General features: G+C 41.1%; 1 protein-coding gene across 4 annotated transcripts in view; it reads left to right on the forward strand.

The window, feature by feature from the left end:
- src (SRC proto-oncogene, non-receptor tyrosine kinase) overlaps nucleotides 1–26,211 on the forward strand; it is a 45,753-nt gene extending 19,542 nt beyond the window's left edge. Inside the window, exons 2-14 of one of the 4 annotated variants that reach the window (XM_084720377.1) lie at nucleotides 10,209–10,470; nucleotides 11,245–11,344; nucleotides 13,518–13,535; nucleotides 14,190–14,288; nucleotides 15,767–15,793; nucleotides 15,991–16,094; nucleotides 19,358–19,507; nucleotides 20,684–20,839; nucleotides 22,645–22,824; nucleotides 22,969–23,045; nucleotides 23,152–23,305; nucleotides 24,470–24,601; nucleotides 24,818–26,211. In XM_084720377.1, the coding sequence (XP_084576503.1) occupies nucleotides 10,218–10,470; nucleotides 11,245–11,344; nucleotides 13,518–13,535; nucleotides 14,190–14,288; nucleotides 15,767–15,793; nucleotides 15,991–16,094; nucleotides 19,358–19,507; nucleotides 20,684–20,839; nucleotides 22,645–22,824; nucleotides 22,969–23,045; nucleotides 23,152–23,305; nucleotides 24,470–24,601; nucleotides 24,818–25,026 (1,659 nt within the window). In that variant the 5' untranslated portion in view covers nucleotides 10,209–10,217 and the 3' untranslated portion in view covers nucleotides 25,027–26,211. The remainder of the gene's footprint in view (nucleotides 1–10,208; nucleotides 10,471–11,244; nucleotides 11,345–13,517; nucleotides 13,536–14,189; nucleotides 14,289–15,766; nucleotides 15,794–15,990; nucleotides 16,095–19,357; nucleotides 19,508–20,683; nucleotides 20,840–22,644; nucleotides 22,825–22,968; nucleotides 23,046–23,151; nucleotides 23,306–24,469; nucleotides 24,602–24,817) is intronic. The other 3 variants (XM_084720379.1, XM_084720378.1, XM_084720380.1) reach the window with 3 other exon arrangements.

The raw sequence follows: 26,211 nt of genomic DNA on the forward strand, positions 1-26,211 counted from the left end.
TTGATGGACTGCAAAAAAAAAAAAAAAATCCTGTGCACTCTATACATTGCCTCTTGCACTGCCTGCAGGCACCTACATCCTATCAGACTTGAACTTTGCTTTAGGGCACTTACTCATGTTCTTTCCTGACTAGATCCGTGCTTGTGTTCTATAAGCTCTCAGATGTACATTGCTTTGGATAAAAGCCTCTGCTAAGTGAAATTGTAATATAACTTGAAAAAAAGACAGTAGTGATAGTAATGAAGGGTTTGCAGACCAGGGAAGACTAATTTGTAATATTTAGCAAATGCCCAACTCCAAAAATACTCCAACTGGGGTAGGTATATATCTAATAAAGTATTCTATGTAACTGGCCTTTGCTTGGGTAGCACTCGTGTGCAGGTACATCAAGCAGCCATTTCCTTTATTCATGTTTGCTGAAAGAGAAGAGAAACAGAATGAAATTTGACTATAAACCATGTTTGCTCAGAACCAGAAACCAGCGCACCTGTTGTGGTTCAGAATGACCGTTAAAGTTGCTTAATCAGACTGTTGTAAACTGTTCTGGGCGCTCTCTATTGTGCTGTTTTCCCAAGAGCAGATGGATTTGTTGAGACAGGATCAGAGAAGTGCTAGGAGCAGTGGCAGTAGTAGTAGTGGTGGTGGTTTGACCGGTCTATCCTGTCTAGTCATCGCTACGCCCGTGTTGTTTGCGAGGCCCCAGATGGAATGTCATCACAGCGTTTGGCGAATAAGATTAGGGAATAGATGTTGATAATCTGGGCAGAACAAGCAGGGCTGGATTATGCTACGATTGGTGGCCGCTGACGCAGGAGCCAAAGCCTCCCCACTTCCCCCCCCCGTAGTAATTACATAAAGAGCATTGAGATGAAGGAATACATCCACCAGGCTGACATTAGGATCACATGCACTCGCTCGCACACACAGGCACAGACGCACGCATACTTCCTGTCCACTGAACTACATCAGTTGTTCCCTCTTCAATTTAATAAGACAAATGCGTAAAAAACAAGAGAACTGGGATTTATGAGCAGCAGTGATTCTTTGTTTTTACCGTACCACTGTCAAATGGAAAACCCTTTTGGAGTGAGGTTATAATCGGTCAAGTGTGAGTTTGTTTGCACTCTTCTGATTTTGACTGAGTACAGTTTGTTCATTCTCTCCGGCAGGCACACGTGAGCAGAGCTCATACACGCACACACTCCGTTTTAAACGTTTGATGTCTGCTTATGCAAATGCAATAAAAACAGGATGATATCTCCCTGCAGTCTGGCACCTGTTGTTCTCTCAGCTCGCTTACGAGGGCTTGTGGAGGAGGCCTATAGGGACTAAATGTTAATTTGTCTCATGTCCTGCACAATGGACACATTCATCTTCATATCATCTAGCTGTGGATCTCTTTTCTGATCCTAAATTTACTTGTTAAGTGGAGAGGCTTGGATCATCACTGTCGGTGCCTGAGCCTGGAATTTAATCACTATCATCGCTGCTTGTCTGCAGATGTACAAGACTGATGAACAGAAACATGGGTATGGCAAAGTTAGAAACAGATAATTAAATGTTCAGCAAGTAGCCAGCGAGAAACTCTGTTCTCTATTCATTTATTTGAGTTATCTCAGATTCCTACATATTTAAAATGTTGGTCTGTTGCTGTCGTCTGTAAACTAGTCATTGTAATGTCGGGTTCAGACTACAAGATATTTTTGTCCGGTAAGATGGTCACTGTGTCAGATTAGGTGGTTATGGAGTCATACATTCTTGCAATGACTTGGCTGAGAGACATGACAGACAATCCTTGCTTGCCAGATGTAGGTACCAGATGTGCTCAGCTCGTCAGATCTGCTTGGAGCCCCGTGTTTACAGATGACAGACAGATTATGATTGGCTTGACGTCAGAAAAACAGGTTATGATTAGCTGTATGTCAGAAAAATATATTTTAATTGGCTTTATGTCAGAAAAAAACACATTATGATTGACCTTGTTGAGAGCAATAAGATATGTTTTTCCTATTATGTTCCTTTCTGTTTTCTTGTCATAACTTACGAGTGACATAACTTAATAAAATTTAACATAAGTTGTATGAGCTTCGATCTTTTTTATCAACTAATATTTAATCAACATTTCTCTGTGGTTTGTTAGCTAACATTAGCTAATGGTAACTAGCTAACAAACCTAACTTAAAAAAAAATATTGCCCTTCAAAAAGATCAATTCCTCCGTGATTTCAAATTAAACTTACCAGCCAGTCATAACATGGTGTTTCACGACCAAGGGACTGACTTCCGAGAACACAAGTGTAAATAAAACATGGAATCTGAAGTGGTGTGAATAATACTGGTTTTCTTTTGTCTGAAAAAACGACTGTGACCTTGGTTTCACAGGTTCCACCTCACAGCACCAACAACATCATTCCTCTTTCGCTTTGCAGTGTTTACAGCTGATGAGCGTGCTGTGCTTCTTGTGGTCAACATTACATGCATGCAGTGGAATTTGCTGTTTAGGGCCAAAAATTCATACTTGACTTTTTGTCAGGACATCTTGAGATGTCCCAGATGTGGCTGTCATCCCCTATAATCCATGACTGCAAGGGATAAAAAGATCTGTCCGATCAGGCTGTGGTTAGGCTGACATTGTGTAGTCTGACCCCGACATGACTTTGAGTTGCTAATAAAAGCTAACATAACGTCTTCTAACATAAGTTAGCTGCTTTATTTTCGTAAGCTAGCTGTCTAGCACAGGAGCTGTTTCACCAAAGATATAAGACAACCTTCAGCATAGTCAGGACGTGTATCTGTATCATTCACAACGTCTCAACTCCAGACACAGTAAGGACGCAGTCACACGTGTGCGAATTCACCTCTTTGCTTTGTGTGGAGATCAGCTTTGGTCAACAAAGTTCAAGAAAGCTTCAACCAACAGCAAGGACACATGTGGCAGGGATAAAACGGTGCTTTCATAATAAGCTACAATTAAATTCTGACAATTGGTATTCCTGTGTTAAATTTGAATTATTGTGATGACCGTGTTTTACTCAGCTTTGAAAAAGTCACAGTAACTACTGTCTAACTAAAGTTAGCGACAGTCGGACACTGCTGACCGTGATAATTTTGGGCACTGTTACCTATTATGAAATTTTCATACTGTTTCATCTGTAGCGTGTGGCGTTGACTTCGGCAGGCGATGGTCACTCCCCTGAATTCGGGCATGTATGACCAGTAAAGATGTGGGATCTGATTGGTCCTTCTTTTTACATTTCAAACACTGATCGGGTTCCTGAGTTGGAAACTTACAGAGTCAAGTTAGAGACCTGAGGGACAGAAACTTAAACCTAATACTGTCATTAATGCATACAAGTAAAAATAAACACACACAGTTAGTTATTTTGAGTGATTCATTCATTTTTCATTCAGATATAACCTTGTCTAAGTCTAAAGTTAAGACAAAATATTTTTTCCCCCTTAAACGCATGGCTGCACGTTCTTCTGTAGGTATTTCAACACAAATAAAGCGCAGAGCTTTTGACTAATCCCACATTTCTTACCCTCATTGATCCATCATCGTAGGTGAACAAGTAGAAATGAAAGAGCTGTCATTATGCAGGAACACTTGTTATTCCTACAATGTGACAAAGTGTTAATAACAATAGTTTCATTGTTATTAAAGCATTACAGCAACAGCTTAAAAGTGACCTTTAACCTGTTGCCCGAGGCCTTAAAGACTCTGTTCTTCCAGTGGAGGTAGACTGTCAGAACATGCCCGATCCATGTGTTAATAACAGGCACTGTGAGGTAGACGTGAGGGGTCTACTGTAGCTGTCATCGCAGCACACAAGTCCTAACTTGCCACTTCACATAGCAGAGTTTCACCGTCTCCCTCAGTATTACTTTGAGTTTGCTTCAGCGTCGTTGCGGGAAATCTCTCATTAAGCCTGCGTACAGAACATCTGAAGGAAACTTGTTCAATTTTGATGTTCATGACTATTTGATCCTTCACAAAAGATGAAAAGAGTTTTTTTTTTTTTTTTTTTTTAAAGAACCAGAACACAGTTCATTACAAAGCTTGTGTTGTTTGGGGAAATGCACCAGTGTCACGATCCTCCATCAGTGAAGCCTGTTATAGAGATAGTTCAGATTATTTGATGTAGGGTTGTATGAGGTACTTCTGCCGTCTCAGTCTGTTAGTTTGTTTGTGCTATTGTGTTACATTTTGTAATTTAAAAGGATAGTTCATCCACTGAAGTCAGACAATAACACAAAGCGATAGTAGAGTGATATTTGTCTCATATAACAGCGGCTGAAATACCAGTTAGGAGAAGCAGAGAGGGGCAGTTATGAAGTTATGAACTGCTGTGGTTGCTGGGGTAAAAAGGTATTTCAGAGACTAAAGCTGATACAGATTTTTTTTTTTAGGTGGATCCTTTTTAAGCATAAGCTATATTTTGAATATCTTCACCACTTATTTTCCCGTCAAACTATGTTTTCTGTAGGAAAAAACACTGTTGTATAAGCCAAACACAGTTCTCTCTGAATCAACCAAACACCGCAGGCAAAATTTAGTTTAGCGTGCAGAACACAGGAGTTGCTGATCTAATGCTATTTAATCTGTTTGTTTGTTTGTGTTATTGTGTGGAATCCAAAATATAATTTTAAAACACCAAAGTCAGACAATACACAAACAAATCAACAAATCAGAATTGCTGATTTTGCCTATGGAGTTTGGTTGATTCTGAGAGAGCTATATTTGGTTATAATGGCAGTGAAAATATTCTAAATGTAGCACATACTTACTGAGATTTATTTATTATTTTTTTAGGTCAGTCTACCCTGTCTGCAGCAGTATATTGCTTAGCTTCTGTGCTCATACTCTTTTTTTTCTGCTCCTCCTGCAAACTAGGGGTGTGCCAACCGGCATCTAGTGTAGATAATACACTGACTATGAATAAGTCCCTCATACAACCCTGCTTCAACAATCCAAACTATCCCTTTAATGGATGAATGACACCACATCCTTTCTTTTATTTCAATGAGAGGATACCATTCAGAGACCGTAACTGTTTTCTTTTCACGTGAAATAAAAAAGAAAGCAAAACAGGGGACTGCAGCCTCCTGCTGTAAAGGGAAAACAACCCCGGCAGCAATATTAAAAGACTATTCCCATTTACCAAAAGCCCAGGAGACTTGAAGGATTTGGAATTCATTGTCAGATCTTATGCATAATTAAGCAAATCCCCCACCCAACCAGCCACACCCCCTGCCTTGCCAGAGGGATTTTCATGCTGCTCTGCCTCTCAGACAGTAGGTGCTTGTTACAGTACCTCAGCCCGCCCGTCTAGGCCTGAATCAGGCTCTCGTTATCATTAGCTACTGTAGACATGATTCCTGCAAAACATGACATTGTTTGGCTTCACGACTTCCTTCATTTCCATATTTCCAACTGGCTGTTGGGGCTAAAACACACTCGGATCTGGCAGCCCACAAGCCACAGGCCACTTCTGTGTCTTGTTTATGCCGCCTGCTGTGAGCTGACAAAAGATGGCTTTGCAGGAAACTGAGTGTGAAGAAAGGCCAGATACTCTGTTAATGCTCTGTTTCGTGTTCCGGGAGTTTGCAGTGTATTTGTCCGGGTTCACAGTCTGGGTCAGAGCATTACGACACTGTTGGCCGAAGGAACCGAACTCTATTCAACCTTGAAATTTGTGAGTCGCTAAAATAGGTCTTTTCATGTGTACAGATGCTGGGTTACATGCAACCCCTTAGAAATATGTGTTCCACTAGTGTTCTACCCAGAACCGTGTGCTTCTAAAAAACTCCTTCCTTGAAGAAACGTTTTGTCTTTGTAACACTAAGGGTTGCATTCCAACTCTTTTCATCCAAAGAACCTTCTTTGGAAGAAAGAGTTCTTTAAGTATTTCAGCAATCCTTGAAGAACTCTTTTGTCAAGGGTTCTTTGTACCATAATGAAAAATGGTTCTTCTTCTCCCTTTGGGTGGGCTCTAGATGAAACCCCTGGAATATAAGAAAGTCCTTGATAGAACCCTCTACATGGGCTCTAAATTAAACCCTTGGAATATAAGAAGGTTCTCGGGAGAACCCCTGGGTGGACTCTAGATAAATCCACTGGAATAATAAAGGGTTTTCGGTAGAATCCCCTAGATGGGTTCTAGATTACACCCTAGGAATGTAAAGGCGTAGAAGCCTCTGAGTGGGCTCCAGATGAAACATTTAAAATATAAAAAGGTTCTCGATAGAAACCCCTAGGTAGGTTCTAAATAATTTCCTTGGAAAATAAAAGGGTTTTTGATAGATCCACCTGGGCGGGTTCTAGATAAAACCCTTGGAATGTAAAGGGGTTCTTGGTAGAACCCCCTGGGTGGGTTTTAGATGAAACCCTCAAGTATACAAAGGTTCTCAGCTTAACCCCCTTTGTAGGTTCTAGATAAAACCCATGGACTATAAAAAGGTTCTTGATAGAACCCCTTCGGTGGGTTCTAAATAAACCCTTGGAATTTAAAATTCTTGGCAGAAGCCTGTGCATGGGTTCTATATAAAACCAGTGGAATATGAAAGGGTTTGCGGTAGAATTCTTGTTAGCACCCTGGAAAGGTTCTATATAGAACCCCCACAGACAGTTCTAGGTGGAACCATTGTACATTAAAGATGTTCTCTTTTAGTACCATTCATAGGAAGTTCTGGGTCAACCTTTTCACAGATGGTTCTAGGTAACCCTCTGGGTCGAACACTCTGCAAGTGTTCCAAGTGGAACCTTTATAAAAGCTTCTACCACAAACCAAAAATGGTTCTCGTATGGGGACAAGCAGAGGAATCTTTTATGGTTCTAGTTAGCACCTTTATTTCTCTGAGTGCACAGCTGCTGTTCTGCCAGCATATTCAGCCTGTCAGCAGAAGTCATTAGTTAGCACTGGTCTGGCCACATAATGTGTTATTTAAGCCCCGTCTGAGTTCTCTCATTAAGGCGACATCCTGTAAGTGAAAGCGTCATCTGTGTTGAAGGCTTTTACACATCCGACCAACGACTGGAGATGAGAGGCAGCGTCGCCGCCGCGCTCTGCCTCTAACGCCTTATTAACCATGACACCAGTCTGCTCGGGGAAACACAGATCACACAAAGAGCTGCTTCCCTGAGCCACCCGTCATCTTTGTGTCTGCTCTCTTGTGTCTGTGCGTGTTAACCTGCACGCACTGTTACACTCGCTGGGATGCGACCCCCTTTATGCAGACGTTGCCCCGGGGGGAGATACAGTATTGACTCTCTGGCCCCGTTGACCCCTCTTCACTTCCTCGTTCTCCTCCCCCATTTCGCCCATTCATGGTGAAAAAAACAAAAATGAACCCCCGTGTTATGTTCCCCTCCCCTTCTTCACTCCTCTCATCCTTTCATTTCTCCTGCTGCCACTTTCTGTCTTTTTATTTTTTTTTTCTGAGCTGCGTCACTGCTGCTCTGGATGAGCTCACGTGTGCTCTCACACATACTGTACATCCAGAGGATGAGGAGGGGTCAGCGACCTTTACTGTGAAGAGACATTTTTGTCCAAATAAGAAAAAAAATCTATCTGTAGCCGCAGCTCTTAAATTCTCTATTTTCCTCAGAGACTTCTTTGTTTGGATTTGATATCAGTAGCTACAGCCTTGGGAGACTCAACAGTAGCCACTGCTAAAATTTAGAGGAAAAGGCGCTGAGCTGTAGATGTGGTCGTATTGAAACTTTTATTTTTGACCCATTCATTTTCCATGTAGAATCCCCAATACAGTTGGCACAGCGTGTAGAATGTAAATATGGCATTGTCTTGACAAAATAAACAGGGGCGTCCCTGAAAACGTTGTCTGGATGGCAGCATATGTTTTTCTGTTTATTAGTATTGATTTACACTGATGATATGATTATCATGTCTACAACAAAAGAAGGGTTAAGGAGATCCTGTGATCTTCTTGAGTTACATCAAATAAATAAATGAATTGGAAAATATTTTCATTTTCACTGGAATATCATTCTTATATTTATATTATATTATAATCACTATATTTATGTGACATTTGTTTGTGTCTGTACCAAACAAATATCTTTTCTTATATCTGGCAAACAAGATTTAAAGGCCAGGACATCTCTGCAGCACTACAGTTCTTTATTATAATTATATCACTGTTTTGTCACACATTTTATTTTTATGAAAAATTCTCTGATTTGGATGTTACACTTGACCATATTGTAATTTTGATTAATTTTGTAACTCTTCTGAAAATCTGAACTGACTGAAAACACACCATTAAACCCTTCAGTGCTGCCTCCTCTTCTTCTTCTCTCCTAGCAGTTTGCCAATCTGTTGCAAAATCAGGGGAGAGGGGGGGCATTGAGAAAGCATCCAAAATGACTGATAAGAACCAGTGACAGCTTCACTAATTTCCCTTGCGTGGTTACCAAACTGTGCTCCTCTTTGTGCCATGCATTTTCCACCATATGTCACTGCAAGCGTGCCTGCGAGCCCGCGTATTGTAGCTCGTCTCTTGTTTAGGATTAGACTCTTTGCTTGTGAATGAGAGTGTGCTCATGCGCCGACTGCCTCAAATGTGAAATCCAACAGATGCATGGCCTTCTAAATAGCAACAGTCAGTCTGGGGATGTCAGCAGAAAGGCTGGGTAGCCTGACACTATCCATATGCACTCTGACCCTCCTCTGCTTATCAGAGGGGCTCCCACGCCACCCCACCTTAGTGTTTTAGGGTTTAAATTAGCATTTCTTAGCGCCCCCCCTGTGGCTATATCTAGCCATGATAGCACAGGCTTGAGTCTCTAAATTATCCTTGGCTTAGTGTAATGATTTCCCAGCTCTAAGCTGATATTAGAGCTACTAGAGCAGACAGGGACGCTTCAGAAACGCAGAGACACAGAGCGATCCAAACTGCCTGTTGACCTTTGGTCTGTTCTCATTAGGTCTTTGCTCTCAAATTTTGTCTATTACTGCAAACTAAATGATGTTCAAGCCTCTCATCTGATGACTCACTGATTTAGTTTATCTGGAACTACTTCACTGACACTATTTAATCATCAGCAACATGAAAAAATAAAAGCTTTGCTCAAGTAATGTGCTGTTCTGATCCACGTGGGGCACATAAATGGATCAGTGGCTGCAGAGTAGAGTTGATTCATTATCACTTAATCTGTTTATTATTTTTACCATTAAAGCTGCACGAATCAATAATTCTGTATTAACAATGGATCAAATGAGCGATTTGCGTGTGAATGGGGTCACTTTCAGTGATGAAACCACACAGAATTATCCCTTTACTGATTTTTCCCTAAGCCACAGAGCATTTTAGCATTTTTCAGCCATTTGTTTTGTTTTTTTCATCCACACATCTCCCATAAGCATTGTTTCCAACAGCAGCTATTTTCAGCAAACAAGCTCTGATAAATTAATTAATAAATTAATCAGTAGTGAAAATAATCGTTAGTTGCAGCCGTACTGCTTAACATCAACATATTGGCATGATTATGTTAGCATGCTGATGTTGGCAACACTGTGCCTGAGCATAGCAGCACAATGCTTCTAGTGTGGCTTCAAATTATTTCAATGATTAATTCATTATCATCATCATTATCACCCCTTAATGACTAAAGAAACATGGATGTGAATATGGTTTGGTGAGGGATACCGCAGCTTTACTAAATAAATGAAATGACTTGTCTCATCTTTGAATGATCAGTTTCAGTTCGAATAATGCCTTAGTCCAACTATGGCACCACAAAATGCCACGACACGTCTCTGTATGTTCATCTGTGTCTGGCACATGTGCATGCAGGCATGTGTGACATGTCTGCAGTGTGTGAATGTGTCTGCTGGTGGCAGTGGGATGAAGTGGATCTCATGTCTGTGTTGAAACAGAGGAGCAGCAGCTGCTGCACCGTCCGTGGGGAAGTTTTGGTTCATGTGGTCCACATGACACCGAGTCTCAGAGGGTTTAGAGCAGTGGTCTCCAGTCTGTCTCTGGTTTCTGCATCTGGTCATGTAGCAGCAAGAGGATTTTTTTCCACAGAATGTATTTTAAGAAAATGACATAAGAAAGCTAGAGTATTTGATGAAAAATTATGTCATTCATCTTTTTACAGTGCCTTATAATGAAATTTGAATGAAGTTTCTTTTTTTATCTGCTGTCTCACCGACTTTTTTTGCTCTGTCCCTGAATGCCCTGCAGGCCTTGGCCATGGGGGGATCCAAGAGTAAGCCCAAGGATGTGGGCCAGCGAACCCGCAGCCTTGATGGCAACCTCAGCTCTGGGGGAGGGGCTGGCGGCCACCACCTCAACTCCAATCAACAGTCTTTAACGCCCAACCGAAGCCCCACGGTGGACGGAGGTCTCAGTGGCAATCAGTCTATGGCCAATAATGCAGAGCTGGCCCTGTTTGGAGGTGTGGACAATAACAGTGTCACTTCTCCCAACAGAATCACACTAGCAGGTGAGAACCTCAGCTCAAATCCTTGTTTTTTTTGTTTTTTTTTAGATTTTATTGTTTCTTGTATGGGATGTTTTTATGGAAACCCATTACTGCCACGGTGATGAGGAAAAAAGATTCTACAAGTCATTATTATTAGAGTTATTAGAGAAAGTTTCTACATTATTTGAAACTTTTTCTAAAACTTCTCAAGCTATATTGAGGCATTATTTTAAGATTATCATTATCTTGAGGAAGTTTCTTACTAATTTGAGGATTTTTTTCACTATATTAAGACACTTTCATTGTTTTGAGATACAAACAAGATACAAACTCTTTTAATACTTATTTTGAGAAGGTTTGTCATTATTTTGAGATACGAAGTCATTATTTTGAGAAATTTTTGCATTATTTTGAGGAGGACTTGAATTATTTTGAGATACTAACTTGATATTTTGCAATACTAAGTCATTTTGAGGAATTTTTTATTAGTTTTTAGATACTAACTTATTATTTTGAGATTCTAGGTCATTGTCTTGATTTACAAAGTCATTATTTTAGGCTACTAATTCATCATTTTGAGATACTAACTCATTATTTTAGGGAAATTTCTCACTATTTTGTGATACTTATTACTTATTTTGAGAAAGTTTCTCATTATTTAAAGATACCAACTCATTATTTTAAGACACTAAGTCATTATTTTGCTAAACTGACTACTAGAAAGTTTCTAATTTTAATGAATTACAGGATCTTACAGTACATCTTTGTTAATAACCAAACTTTCCCTCCCCACAGGAGGCGTGACGACCTTCGTGGCGTTATATGACTATGAGTCTAGAACGGCCTCAGATCTGTCGTTCAGGAAGGGCGAACGCCTCCAGATAGTCAACAACACGTAAGGAAAATACAGCCAACAATCACATCTATTTATACTCTGCCACCTCACACACACATGTAAACTCAACAGCAGCCCAAGAACACTTTTCTCATCCACCGTGTGAAAGATGAAAATTCACTGCACGTCGACCAGTCCACAGATTGTCTGTCTGAGTTATTGCTCAGTTGTCTGACTGGCTGCTTTGCTCCCCGAAATGCATGTCACTTGCTGTCTCTCTGAAACCTCCTGTAACCATAGGAACGGGCTTCCCTCAGCAGAGCTCGATTTTTGTGTCAACTGCACAGTTTTTTTTTTTTTTGCTTCATTCACAAAAGACTGATTACACCTCGCTGCTCAGTCCACCTCAGTAAGGACGCGGCTATTTTTATCGCCAGCTCCTGACAAGTGGACGCAGTGCGAGACCTAGATACTCAGTACGACTCTAACCTGTTTTAGGGGGGTCATGCTTGTTTTCAAAATACAGGCTTGCTCTATGAATCAATGGAGGTGCAGTGAACCATATACCATAGCGCTGCACCCCCAGTGCTGCTTGTCCACCAACAAACTGCTGACCTAGAAGGCAGCAGCTGAGGACAATAGTGGATTATCGCTGCATCTGGCCCCTTAAGCCAAAGACCTATCATCATTATTAGGTCAAGTGCACCCAGAATCAATCAACCATCTCTAAGATAACGGGTTATCATAGTCAAATTAGGTGTCACATAGCGCTCTGATTGGTCCAGTATATAATATAGCGATGCACAGTGACCTGCTAGACTTTTGTTATGATAATATTATGTCCTCTGCATGTTTGTCTCTTTTGAGTTACTAATTACTGTGCCCTCCTCCTCTCCAAGTTATGTAATGGTTTAAATATTTTAGATTCATTGCTTTAGCATATGCCAGGCCTTTTCAATTACTTATTAAGACAGACCAGAATAAATAAACATAAAGTGCCAAGGGGCCAGATGTTTGCATTTCCTATGCCTGACCTGTAAAGTTAGGAATTTACATGTATAAAGCGATGTACCTTTTTTATTTTTTTCCACTTAATCAGTTTTCACATTTGGAAAAGAAACATTATGCTCAAAATTACAGGGGAAAAAAAACAATGCTCCTTTGTAATCCTAGATTAGAAGTAGCTTATTGTTTCAATAAACACAATATTGTTCTTTTTTCATTCAGTGTGACTCTCCAAACATCCATAAACTCAGATTGTTGGCAGGATATTCAAACAAAATCACAATGATTTACTTTTTCACGTGTAAAAAGGCCGGACTGAGGTCGTAATAGGGCCGGATTCAGCCCACAGGCCACCAACTGACCCGTCCCAAGTCCCGCTCCTTTTTGTTCTGTGCTTCAATAACAGTTGAACAAATTTGATACCCGGTGGAACCACGGTCTGCTTTCTCCTTTTCCTGTAAAAGTGACATGTAGGGTCACATCTTAGGTTAGCTAATGTTAGCAAAATTCTGGCTAACTAGCTAGTTAAAGCTACAACGAGGAGTTTTTACTGGTCATGAGTCTCAGTTTAATTCTGATGCCTCTATATGACCTGCGTAAGTTAACAAGACCATCTACGAGAAGACTGCTTATTATCTGTGAAATCAGGTGAAATCAGCTTATTTTTACATTTTCCCTGACAAAGTGAGGACAGAAGCAGGAGTATATTTAAATTTAGATAATTTTATTCTTGATGTTATATTTTGTGGTTATTTTGGTGTAAACATTACTGCTTTTGTCCAAAAATCAGCAAAATAGGTGACTAGCAAGCTAATGACTGGTTCAGGTTGGCTGGCTATTTACTTAGCTTTTTGCTAACATTAGCTAACTTAAGATGTAAATAAATAACATCTCGCAACATCTTTCAGCCATCAGCCACCAAAATTTGGTTTTCTGTTAAATTTAGACGAACCGATCAGCATATCCAAGTACATATCTAAGGTACCAGGCTTGCTACACTGCGATTGGAACACAGAGCAAAAAGGGGCGGGACTTAGGAAGACTCAGTTGTACAGACCTGTCATATTTACTGCATTGGTCGTATTATGTGTCTGTTCTGTGTGTTCTGCTGTTCTTCCACTGGCCATAACATGCTGTCTGTATTTCTTTAACCTTCTTTCTTTTCCACCATTTCTCTTTCATCTCTCTTTTCCATTTCTCCATCACAAATCATCGCATTTTTTTATAGGAGGAAGGTGAACTGCAGGTTTGTGAAGCTTCTCTGGATCTGTATTTGAATGTGCCGTTTGTCTGCCTCTCTGCGTGTGTGTGCGTGCGTGTGTGTGTGTGTATCACCTGAAGCATACACGGTACTTTTGCACTGTAATATCACTTCACTAGAAAGGCACAAACCACATAACTCTGATCATTCCCATGAACCCTCAGTACAGTAGTCAAGGGAAGTTGAAGCCTTGCAGCACTAGAATCAATTCGGGTCAACTGAAGGCGATTAATGTAAACAGACCATATTTTTTCTTTCTCAAAGTGAATTTAGTGCTGCAAAGCTACAGCAGCTCAGTCCCTGATAAAGTGTAGCATATAAGCACCATCCCTCCCTGTAGTCAAACCGACATGAATGCATGTTTGTATATAATTACATAACTCCTAATTTTTTTAACAGTAGAGATATCTGGGCTTGCATTTATCAAGCTTCTCCAAGAGCCAAGAGCTCACTTACTGTGGGAACAGAAAAAAAAAAAAGAGTCGCCACAGAAAATTCAAAATGATTAGCATCACTTTATATATATTCTGAGATACTTGATGAAGACCAGCCCTTTAAGTCAAGAAGACAGTTTTATTTGTGTTGTGGATGTGTGATGAGCCCACAGTGAACCCGTATGTTATCGTTTCATCTGTGCAGAGAAGGCGACTGGTGGCTGGCGCGCTCCCTGACCACTGGAGAGACCGGTTACATCCCCAGCAATTATGTGGCTCCATCCGACTCCATCCAGGCAGAAGAGTAAACCTCCTTTTTTTTCCTTGCTCTGTCTCTTGTATCTGTCTTTCATCAAGCACATGAAAGAATTAATGCTCAAATGTTGGATTCTGAAGAATTTTCTTGTTTTTTTAATCTCAATGTGAATTTGAAATGAGCACTCAGAGGAATAGTTTGACGCTTATTTGCTTTCTTGTGTAGGATTAGATGAGAAGATCAGCACCACTCTTGGTAAAGATAAAACTGCAGCCAGCAGCCAGTTAGCTTAGCTTAGCACAGAGACTGGAAACAGGGAAACAACTAACCTGGCTTCTGTCCAGAAGTAATATCTCATTTACTGAGTGCAAAAACTGTAGTGTAAAAGCAACAATTTGTGGTTTTATGGTATGGTTATGTGTTAGGGTGCCACAGTTATAGGTGTTACCGGTGTTACACTGTTTGAGCATACACATATTACACTACTTGCCCACTGCCCCCACCATCTAAGAGTGTTATCAATACTTAGTCAGACGACAGGCGTTACAATTTCAAACTGTGCCTGCTCTGAGCAGACAGTTGTGGGGTTTCCACAAAACTAAAATTTAGTGTTTCTCTAGTTTAATACATAAAAATGAAAGTGTTAGCTTGTGGTAATTTGTTTAAATGCGTGCCCAGTTTCACAGATATTTTCAGCGGTATTGGGTGGTTATCAAAGCTGCACAGTACTCAAAGTAATAAGGAACGTCAGATAGGTCCGTGTTTAACTAAATATTCTAAAACATTGCAGTTACAGCTGAAAATAATAGCAGAATTAAACGAGTTTGTCATTTTTACATATCTCTGCAATTCAAATCAAATCTAATATGTCGGGGAATATTTCTCAGTTTCGGCTAGTTGCCAACCAACCCCACAATAAAGGCAAGTATCATGGAAGTCACTGCATCCAGCAGAGAAATAGTCCCGCACATGACCCCATTTAATTCTTTTTTGGGGGGACAGAACCAGGTTAGCTGTTGTCTCTTTTTCCAGTTTTTATGCTAAGCTAAGCTAACCGACTCCTGGCTATAGCACCATATTTACAGCACCGTATAGACATGAGAATGGCACCGATCTTCCCATCTAAGTGTTGGCATGGAAGCAAATAGATATATTTCCCAAAATGTTGAAATATTCATTTAAAGGACCAGTGTGTAGGATTTAGTGTCATCCAGTGGTGAGGTTGCAGATGGCAAATAACTAAATACCGCTCGCCTCACCCTCTCCTTAAGTCTGTAGGAGAATCTGATGGCAGCGGCCTCCATGAAAAAGAATATACACATAACAACATTATGCCTCCTCTTGCCGACCACCTAAATGTTACACAATGGACCTTTAAATGACTGTCGTACATTTACTGTTTTCTACTCCTGGAGGACATGCACTGCTGATCTGTACTTACTAACCTGCTTGCTTATACAACTGAGCCACACAAACTAACCTTCTGTATCGACTCCATTTCTCACTCTTGCCTCCTGCTCCTCCAGTCATCTCAGACTGACTCTAGAGTCCAGGTAAGCAGCTGTTGCACTGTAGGCATTAGCATGCACTGCATCTGGAATGCAAAGACAGACTTTCACTGAACTTTCTGAAACCGTGAGCAAAAACTCACCCCCGCTCCGTCCTCCCTTCTCCTCCACCCACGCACATCTTCTTCCCCTCACCAACCTGCTCCCGTGTTTCCCGTGTGTTTTTCTCTCGACCTCACCAGGTGGTACTTCGGCAAAATCACTCGCAGAGACTCTGAGAGGCTGCTGCTAAGTTTAGAGAACAGGAGAGGGACTTTCCTGGTGCGAGAGAGTGAGACCACCAAAGGTAAGTGTGTGTGGAGTCTTATGCAAAGAAGCCAACTCATCACTAACTCGTCCTCTCGGACTTCAATACGACTTGAGTTTTGACCAAAATATGTTTTTAGCATCAAGAATCAAAAACTGATGAAATCCAGTTTATTAGTGTTAATATTCTTTTACTGTTACTTCTATTCTAAGACTAATTCCCATTGCCTTGCAGTTGTTTTCTGGTTCTAATTCTGATTTTCAAAAGCACAATTGTGATATTGTACTGAAACTTTTATTCTAAATATCAAGTTGCACCTTCAGCAAGACTTGCAATCAATATTCACACGGCTCTAAGAAACAGGGGAACTATCCAAAGGCAAAGAAAAGGCAAGTGTTATTTATATAGCACCATTCAGACACAAGGCAATTCAAAGTGCTTTACAGGAGCACAGAAATACATTAAAATCAAACATTAAGAGAACATTAAAATTGCATTTAATAGACAATAAAAATAAAGCCAAAAGCAAGCCAAGTAAATACTTAAAATAACAGAGAAATACAAAATACAAAAGCAAACAATAGTTACAGATTACTTAAACAAGAAGTTATGGATCTACTTCACTGGAAAGCTGCAGTAAATGATAATGTCTTAAGTCCTGATTTAAATTGGCTGACAGTTTCAGCAGACGTCAAATATTCAGGAAGTTTGTTCCACAGGTTGGGAGCATAGAAACTTAAGGCTGCTTCACCCTGCTTGGTTTTCATCCTGGGAACACTGAATAAACCTGTTCCAAATGACCTGAGGCGTCAGGGTGCTTAGTGACGTAGAAGAAAATCAGAGATGTATTTGGGCCTGAGACCATTTAGCGCTTTATGAACTCGTAACAGGATGTTAAAATCTATCTTTTGACGCACAGTAAGCCAGTGCAGTGATTTAACAACTGGTGTAATAAGGTCCACTTTCTTTGTGTTAGTGGGGATTCTGGCAGCAGCACTGTGGACAAGCTGCAGCTGTCTGACAAGCTAAAGGCACAAGAAGTGTTTCAGCGTCCTCTAACAAAAGCCCAGGGGTTTCTTGAAGTGCCAATGGAGTGCAGAGTTTTTATTTGAACAGTAATTCCAATTTGTTTTTGTTGTTGTGTGGCTCGACGTGTTAAAACACCAAAGTCGTAAAAAAGCACGAACAAATTGATCAAGGCAGTGGTAGACCAGCAGCTCCCGTGTGATGGTGTCTGATGGCTTTGAAGAGAGTTTTATAACGGCTCTGGTTCCCCATTACAAAGAGCTGTATGAAAATGTTTCTGACACAATCATTTCCATAACGTTATGAGACACTCGGAATTATGTTGCAGCCCATTTTGTGGCTGCCAGCTAAGGCGGCCCACTGGACCAGGTCCAAAACACGTTGTACCTCTTAGTAATTTAGACCCCAGAATATGTAAAAAAAAATAAAAACTAAAAATCTCTCCCATGAAGTAAGAGAATGGGACAGTTCAACCCAAAATCAAATCAAATATATTTGTCCATCTAAATTGTTTTAGGGTGAGTTGCTGAGTTTCGGAGATATCGGTCACAGAGATATCTGCCTTCTCTCGACCATAATGGAACTAGATACCACTCGGTTTGTGGTACTCCAAAAAAAAAAAAAAAAAAGAAGAAAATAAAACATTTAAAAAACTCAACAGTGATAATGACATAATAAGATAATCCATAGAACTTGTTGGGAGCTGTTTCATTTAGGAATTTTCTTTGTACCATGCGCAAACTGTATCACCACTCAGAAGGAAGTGTGCATCTACTCATGGAAGAGAGGCTCCTGTTAGTAACAGCACTTAATGTGAACAATAGTGGCGTTGTTCACGGCTGAGTTGGAACCTCTCATGAGTGTTTGCACACTTCCTTCTGCACTGTGATACTGTCGACGAAAGTAGAGGAAAAAGTAGAGAAAGGAGAAAGTAGTTCCTTCATGAAACTGCTCACAACAAGGTCTGGATTGTTTTGAGCACCATTTAGTTCTATTATATTCAAGGGAAAGCAGACATCTTTACAGCCGATATCTCAAAAATCTGCCACTCAGAGCAAAACAATAGAGATGGATAAAATGCACGGCAGGCACGAATAAAATATGTATTTTTGATTTCGGGGTGAACTGTACCTTTGAACACCAGAACTATGCTAAAGGGGCAGAGAGTGTTATGACTGTTGGTACCGTCGAACAACGGCCCAGAGGGTTTCTTGCAGCGTCAGTGGAGACTGGAGATTTCTTTAACACAAAGCATGAGAGAGTAAACTTGTAAAGGTGGAAATTCTCAGGACCTGATTCTTCAGTCTGTGCTACTAATCAACAATCTGGCCCAGAGAACATTTTGTCCTTTGTGAAAAACACTGCAACTTTATTACCATTGATTACTGGTGATTTCTTTCACATGTTAAGGGTGTTTTCATAGGCTTCTTCATGTTCTTTTTTATGAACTTGCGAACACGAAGCTTAGTTTGAATCCTCTGACATGTCTTACTAAAATGCAAGAAGAAGAAAGCAAATTCTCTCTAGCAGTAAGACACGACACCCTGCTGTTCAGTGTGCGTCCCGCTGCGTCGTGTCAGTCGTGTGGCAGTGTGGGTACAGAAGAGAGACGAATCAGGCAGATGGGAAAAGGCTGGATGAGATGCCTGTGGGACTCGGTCTGGAGATAGTTCTGATAGGCAGCTGCTGCTGCTGCTGCTGTGGCAACAGTCCCTACGGGTTCAGCCGGCTCTGTGTGTAGGTGTGTGTGATTTGTGTACACGTGTACATTACAGGATTCCTGTTGTTTCCTATTATTGGATATGTAGGTAAGCCCTGGATGGAATGGGAAAGGGGTCAAGGTGGGGAGGGATGGAGGGAGAGTGCGTGGATGAGTGAGCAGGAGCGGTGGAGAGGTACTGGGGTGGGTGAGCCCGACAGAATTAGGTCAGAGTGGAGTTGAGGCTGAGGACTGTACAACCGCGGGCCATATCACCCAGTTCAAACATTCAGAGAAGGGGGAGACATCGCCTTGGGCCGCTCTGTGATTCACGCTGTTTTTTCCCCTGACTGACACTGCCCCCTGGTGGCCAAATGAGCACATTGTCTGCAAAAAAATAAAGTAATTTCTCTTTTCATTGCCATGCAAACAATTTTATCACCTTATTTAATTTGCTGTCATATTTTTTGATTTTTAGATAAATGAATAACAAAATATTTTCATCCATATTATTAGAATCAAATGTTGTTGCAGTACATTTCTCATGCGTTATCGTATTTGCTGTTGTTCTTTCCAGGTGCCTACTGTCTGTCTGTGTTGGACTATGATAACACCAAAGGATTGAATGTGAAGCACTACAAGATCAGGAAGCTGGACAGCGGAGGCTTCTACATCACATCACGCACGCAGTTCAGCAACCTGCAGCAGCTTGTCAACCACTATCGCAGTGAGTTCACCACGAATGCAGCGCTTCTGTTTGCTTTACATCCGGGTTCGACCAATTATTGCCTCCAGTATTCTGAATTTTTACAATAATCAAAAGCATTGTTTTGTTTTAAATCCACTTGTGAATAAAATACATTAAGTGAAAAATGCACTACTCTGGCTGTGATGCAGCTGCTTCTCTGTCTGTGGTCACGGCTCTGTAATCTTGCTCATGTCCCACCCACGAGAGATGTCAGTTGTCGTCAGATGTCTTGACTGTTCAACCAACAAAATTATCTGTCTCTGTGTTTGAGCAGAAAACCAGACGTGTGTGATACTCATTGGCAATGCAGTTGTGTCTGCAAAGCATCAAAATGATCAAATAATGGCATTAAATTAATTCATGCTGTACTTTTTACCTATAAAAAAATCAGATGTACAAGTACAGAAAAATATCCCTCAGATCAAGGTAATAATCCATCCAGTCCATTAGATCAGTGATTGATTAATGTAGATGCAACCTTTTTGTAACTATGTTGAGGTAATCTTTGACTTTTTGCAAAAAATGATGATAGTATTCGCATAGAAACTATTGCATTATTTCAACTTTCCTGAATAACGTATTCTGATTTGTGCATTCATACCACCCACAGCACTATCTGACTGCTAATTATATGCTACTTTATACACTGCTGGTTAGCTTAATCTATAATAACACACTCTCATTTCTCATAATATTTTATGTATATTTTGTATTATTAATAAGAATCTGCAGTAACTAAATAAAGCTATCAAATAAATGTTGCTTAGTGGAATGAAATAATTATTTTTGCCTCCAAAATCTAGTGGAGTAGAAGTATAAAGCAGCAGAAAATAAACAGAAGATTTAAATTTTTACTGCAAATGTGTATTGGTCATAAAAAATTAATTATTGGTCTTTTTGATTACTAATAATCGATTTCAGTATTGGCCCTGAAAAAAAACACAAACCATGTAGGTTGTTACCTATTTTATACTTTGCTGATATAACAATATGAGAAGATAAGAGTGTAAGAAACATGTTCTTTCTTATTTTCTGTTATTGGCATATTTGTTTATAACAAGTGAGACACTCCCTCTGTTTCTTGTACACTCTGTGATCAGACAGGAAGCTGGATCTCTGTTGACCACATTCCTTGTCCTCTCTTGTGTTCCTCAGAGCATGCTGATGGGCTGTGTCACAGTCTATCAGACATCTGTCCTGTGCTGAAGCCTCAGACTCAGGGCTTAGCCAAGGACGCCTGGGAGATCCCGAGAGAGTCCCTCCGTCTCGACCTCAAGCTTGGACAGGGCTGCTTTGGAGAAGTCTGGATGGGTGAGCTGAGCTTTGATCTGCTCCTTGAACAAACCCTGTGACTCCAATCCCCAAAACAATGAGAGCAGAAACTGCTCGCTGAAAAGGGAAATTTCAAGGCACCGTTCAAATAAAATATTCACAAACTGTGCGAAGACCAAAGTGCATAGAGAAGTTATATCTTCCATGCTTTTTAATACACAAGTGGATTAGCAAATTTGCCCTCAGCAGGTACAGCTGACAGTTGTCTTCCGTAATGTGGGATTTGATTGATAAATACTGTTGTAAAGTCTTCAGGGTGCTGTGAAACTGCGGCTACTGAAGGCATCAATGGGTGTGTCGGTATTAGAGGCAAACTTGAAAGAGCAGCAGAGCAGATGCCTGCACACCAGTTAAGCACCATAAGTCCACAGGCTGAGATAAATGCAGAAATAGTCTTATTTAATTAAGACAATGACCACCATGCTTTTATTATGCATTTACTTCTAACAATTTAAACCACTTTTCTATTCTTGGTATATATTCAACATTTAGCCACCATGTTTATCAGAATCAGAAGTAGTAAATTGATCCCCAGAGGGATTTTAGGTTATGTTATAGTTATATAAAATACAGTTATATTAATTCATACATATCTAAATAAGGATAGGGAAATTATAAGACAATAGAAATAAGAAGTATGTAAAAAGATGTGCATTATTTGTAATGCTGAAAAATGGGGTCTAAGTGTGTTAAAATGCAAGAATATTTGTCAGGGTGAAATAAGTCCAAGGGCCAGTCTGTTGACTCAGAGTGTCTGACACTGAGCGAGGAGTTGAAAAGTTTGATGGCCACAGGCGGGAATGACCTCCTGTCGTGCGCCTCGGTGGAATGAGTTTCGCACTGAATGAACTCCTGTGCTTGACCAGCATGTCATGATGTGGGCGGGAGACGTTGTCCAAGATGACATGTAACTTTGATAGCATCCTCCTCTCTGACACCAACGCCAGAGAGTCCAGCTCCAGCCACACAATGCCCCTGGCCTCTGATCAGTTTGTTCAGTCTGATGGCGTCCACCGCCCTCAACCTACTGCCCCAGCACACAGTCAGATAACACTGGCCAACACAGACTCATAAAACAGCACTGTGCAGCGGCAGACTGTTTCTAATTCTTTGCTCACTTTTTAACAGGGGTGGGCATCAGCAGAGTATCATGTGTGATATTATTGGGATTTTAAACATTTTTATTCAGCAATAACATGCTGCATATTGCAATATATTACCCTGCAAATTGTTTCCGCAGAAAAACTTTGTCTGTATTGCATAAGATTAAGTTTTCAGTTTGTTCATCTCACTTCAATCATTTTTATTAAGCATACAGACTGACTAACACTGTCATAGAAACCTACCGCTCCCACTGACCATGACTCTACTAACCTCACCAGAAAAAAACTCAGCACCATCAAGTGAAAAAGCAATTAATTTTGTTTTATGAGGCTGCTATGGCTAACTGGAACATTGGCAATTCGATCCCCGGCTCCTCCAGTCTATATGTCGGAGCGTCCTTGCACAAGATACTGTTGTAAAGACCTTTAAGTGGTCAAATACAAAGGCACTGTAGTGCCCCAGGTTTCACACACTCTTAATTGGAACAAGAGGTGTTCAGGTGTCACGGCTATTCATTATGTTTCTTTGTGATCCCCTGCAGAAGCACCCCTCACCAAAGGTTGGACGTGACTGGTGAAGGCATCGTTCTGTCTGTAGCAGTGTTGCGTTGCTTTCACATGACTCTATTCTGGAAGCTGATAGTTGTTTGAGTTGCAACTTTCATCATCATCTTTTATTAGGAACATGGAACGGCACAACACGGGTGGCAATAAAGACTCTGAAGCCCGGCACGATGTCCCCTGAGGCCTTCCTGCAGGAAGCTCAGGTCATGAAGAAGCTGAGACATGAAAAGCTGGTTCAGCTCTACGCTGTGGTGTCTGAGGAACCCATCTACATCGTCACGGAGTACATGGGCCAAGGTCAGCACAGTCGACTTCACATGACACTGTGCATAAACATTTGTACAGTAGAACTCATATTAAATGTAATACTGTACATGAAAATAATAATGAAAAGTATATGGTAGCACTAAATTGTGTCATACTATGTGTCCCTGCTAACAGGTAGCTTACTAGATTTCCTGAAAGGTGACATGGGTAAGATGCTCCGCCTCCCTCAACTGGTGGACATGGCCTCACAGGTCAGTACAAATAATCTGCTGCCGCATCGCTTTAATCCAGTCAAAACTGCATCTCTGGTGTTCCCTTCACTGTTTAGACGATCACAGAGCTTTGTCTCCCTCTCAGATTGCATCAGGGATGGCGTATGTGGAGAGGATGAACTACGTGCACAGAGACCTCAGAGCTGCTAACATCCTGGTGGGAGATAACCTGGTTTGCAAAGTGGCAGATTTTGGTCTGGCTCGCCTCATCGAGGATAATGAATATACGGCCAGGCAAGGTGAGACAGCTGGAGGGTGTTTTTAGTGTAAAAAAACAAATGCTAAAAGCTGTTTATCAGTGTAGCACAGTGGTTCCCTGCCTTTTTAGCTCGTGACCTCTTAAAATGAAGTCATATCTACAGTATTTGTGATCACACATGGCAGGTTATGCTGGTGTGTTTGTGGGTTATGAACAGTTCAACCAAAGAGGGATTTTTCTTTTAGCATTGCTATATTAAAGGATTTTATGGTTCTGAACAGGTGGAAGTAATCCAGTATTTCAAGACAAAAAAAATGCGGAAAATTACAAAAATAACTTTATGTCATAGATGTACTTTTTTTCTTACCTCTTTAAAAGGTATGCACCATTCAAAGTTGCCATCCCCCACCCAAACTCAACAAAGGAGAGAGGGAGAGAGAGGTGGTCAAGCAAGCTAGAGAATGAATTGAGGGAGCAGGATTAGCAAGAACAAAGCAGTGAATCAGAGATTTTTTACTTTTATTTTTTCTGATTATTTCAGAGAAGTTATATGAGAATTTGCAAATAAACACGCCCACATCTCTGCACGATCCTGCAGGAGGTGCCACATTGTTGGATTTTGTGTGAATGCAGCCAAAGTGAATGCTTCATCCTGTCCACTGTGTCCTCATTCTGCTCTGCCTGTGTGTGTGTGTGTGTGTGTGTGTGTGTGTGTGTGTGTGTGTGTGTGTGTGTGTGTGTGTGTGTGTGTGTGTGTCTCAGCCTAGCCCTTGGTCAAAAGACACATAGAGTTACAGCCTCACTCCCTGCACGCTGTTAATGGCTGCACACGACTGCCCAAAGGCTAATTTCAAGAAACAAACACAGCAAAATAATTAATAAGATAATACAGGGAGAAGCCAGGGTGTCTGCAGCACACAAACTTCCAGTGCATCATAAGTGATGATTGACAGTGATTAGAACAACATTGTTTTTCGGAAAAATCATAGTAGGCATAGCACACCTTTAATCATCTCATGACCTCTCAGATTTGGATGATGTCTCAGCCCCCAAGCCAGAAAACTACTGATGTAGCACCTTTGATTACATGGTGTTAGACTTCAGGACACTGTGTGATTCATACGGCTGATGTGACGTTCTTTTGTTTCAGCCTGTGCTACAGTGAGCTAATTTTAACTTGCCGATAAACCTGTCCTCTTTGCAGGAGCCAAGTTTCCCATCAAGTGGACGGCCCCCGAGGCTGCTCTGTACGGCCGCTTCACCATTAAATCTGATGTCTGGTCATTCGGGGTCCTGCTGACTGAACTGGCCACTAAAGGCAGAGTGCCGTATCCAGGTAATGATCGTTTTGCTTTGGCCGCTGTACAGTCGAAGAGATTAAACTGTGTATTTTAGATTGGGCATGCTTTTATCACCAAGACTCGGGTATTGACTTCATGCTCCAACAGTCCAACAGAATAAATATTTATTACTGGTAGCGTATTAGTCATAAGCAATCATATGATTCAAACTGTGATTATGTGTTACTGACTTCCTGTTTTTGCTCTCTCAGGTATGGTAAACCGGGAGGTGTTAGACCAGGTGGAGCGTGGCTACAGGATGCCGTGCCCTGCAGAGTGCCCCGAATCCCTGCATGACCTGATGCTGACCTGCTGGAGGAAAGAGCCCGAGGAGAGGCCCACCTTCGAGTACCTGCAGGGCTTCCTGGAGGATTACTTCACCTCCACGGAGCCTCAGTACCAGCCCGGAGAGAACCTGTAAACCTGGGCTGGAAATGTGCATGCATCAATGCATGTGCAAAAACCGAGCATGTGCATCTACTTCAGAGTGCATGGACGAGTATGTGTGAGGGTGTGCGTGTACAGTTATGGCAGAGCAGAAAGCCGATCGCATTCTGGGTACAATCAGTAACTCTCTGGCATGGAGAAGTGTCAGTGGGACATCAAACCAATCAGTAACATTCAGCTCTCTCTTTCCAAAGTCATGCTCTGCAACATGTCAGCTCTGAGGGACTAAACTGTGGTATTACTTTGAGTTCATCATGCGGTACTTTGTTCTTTTGTTTGTCAGTCAAATCAACTCCCTATACTCAGCCGAGCAGGTTTTTCCACCTTCCTTGTCTTTGTAAGGCGCCCTAATAATATGCATTCCCCATGCACTCCTCCTGTGTTAATCGACCTGACTAATGGTGTAGTTTGCCAGCTTCAACACTTCAAAGAGACACAGGACTATGACATAAAATACTGCAAGTCCAGAGAATGAATGTCCTGCTGAAAGCACCATGTCTTTTTATTCTGTTTTCTTTGGGATACACACACATGCTCAGTCTGTCTTCCATTTTGCCACTTTATATGGGACGTACAATAATTTGCCAGGATATTTTTGGTCTTAAATTTTTTTTTTGTTACTATTAGACCTGGATAAACTGGAGAATTTTCAGGTGATTTTATTTTAAAACCATGCCCCCCCCCCCCCCGTGCCACACTGAGGCTAGCTTCCCAACTGCTGTGAGATTTTGTACGAGACTTAACACCCTTGGACGCCAATTGGTTTTATCGCTGTGACCAACATACAGCTCAACACAAAGAAGAGAAGAGGCGGAGTCTGTCTCTCTATTTTCTAATTGTGAGTTTTCTTACAAACAAAAATGGCTACTGATCACTAACGGTCGTCTCAGGATGGAGAAGACTAGAAATCTGCTGCAAGGATTTTTGTGCCAATGAGAATCTCTTTTGTACTCTCTTCTTCTACTGTGTAAAAGTGTATTTTAATACTCTGAACTTTTCTTACGATGAAGTCTGAGTTGTGTAAGCAGAGATTCTGCTTAATAGCCCACTGTTCTGAGATCATCCTGCACCTGTGTACAGTACTGACTGGCTCATCAGCGTGGTGTCAAGGTGCTGATTTTGTTTTTAAAGCATTCAAATTAAAATCAGGTGAATCTCC

Source organism: Lutjanus erythropterus, chromosome 6 (genome assembly GCF_056507025.1).
Source record: "Lutjanus erythropterus isolate fLutEry1 chromosome 6, fLutEry1.hap2, whole genome shotgun sequence".
NCBI lineage: Eukaryota > Metazoa > Chordata > Actinopteri > Lutjaniformes > Lutjanidae > Lutjanus > Lutjanus erythropterus.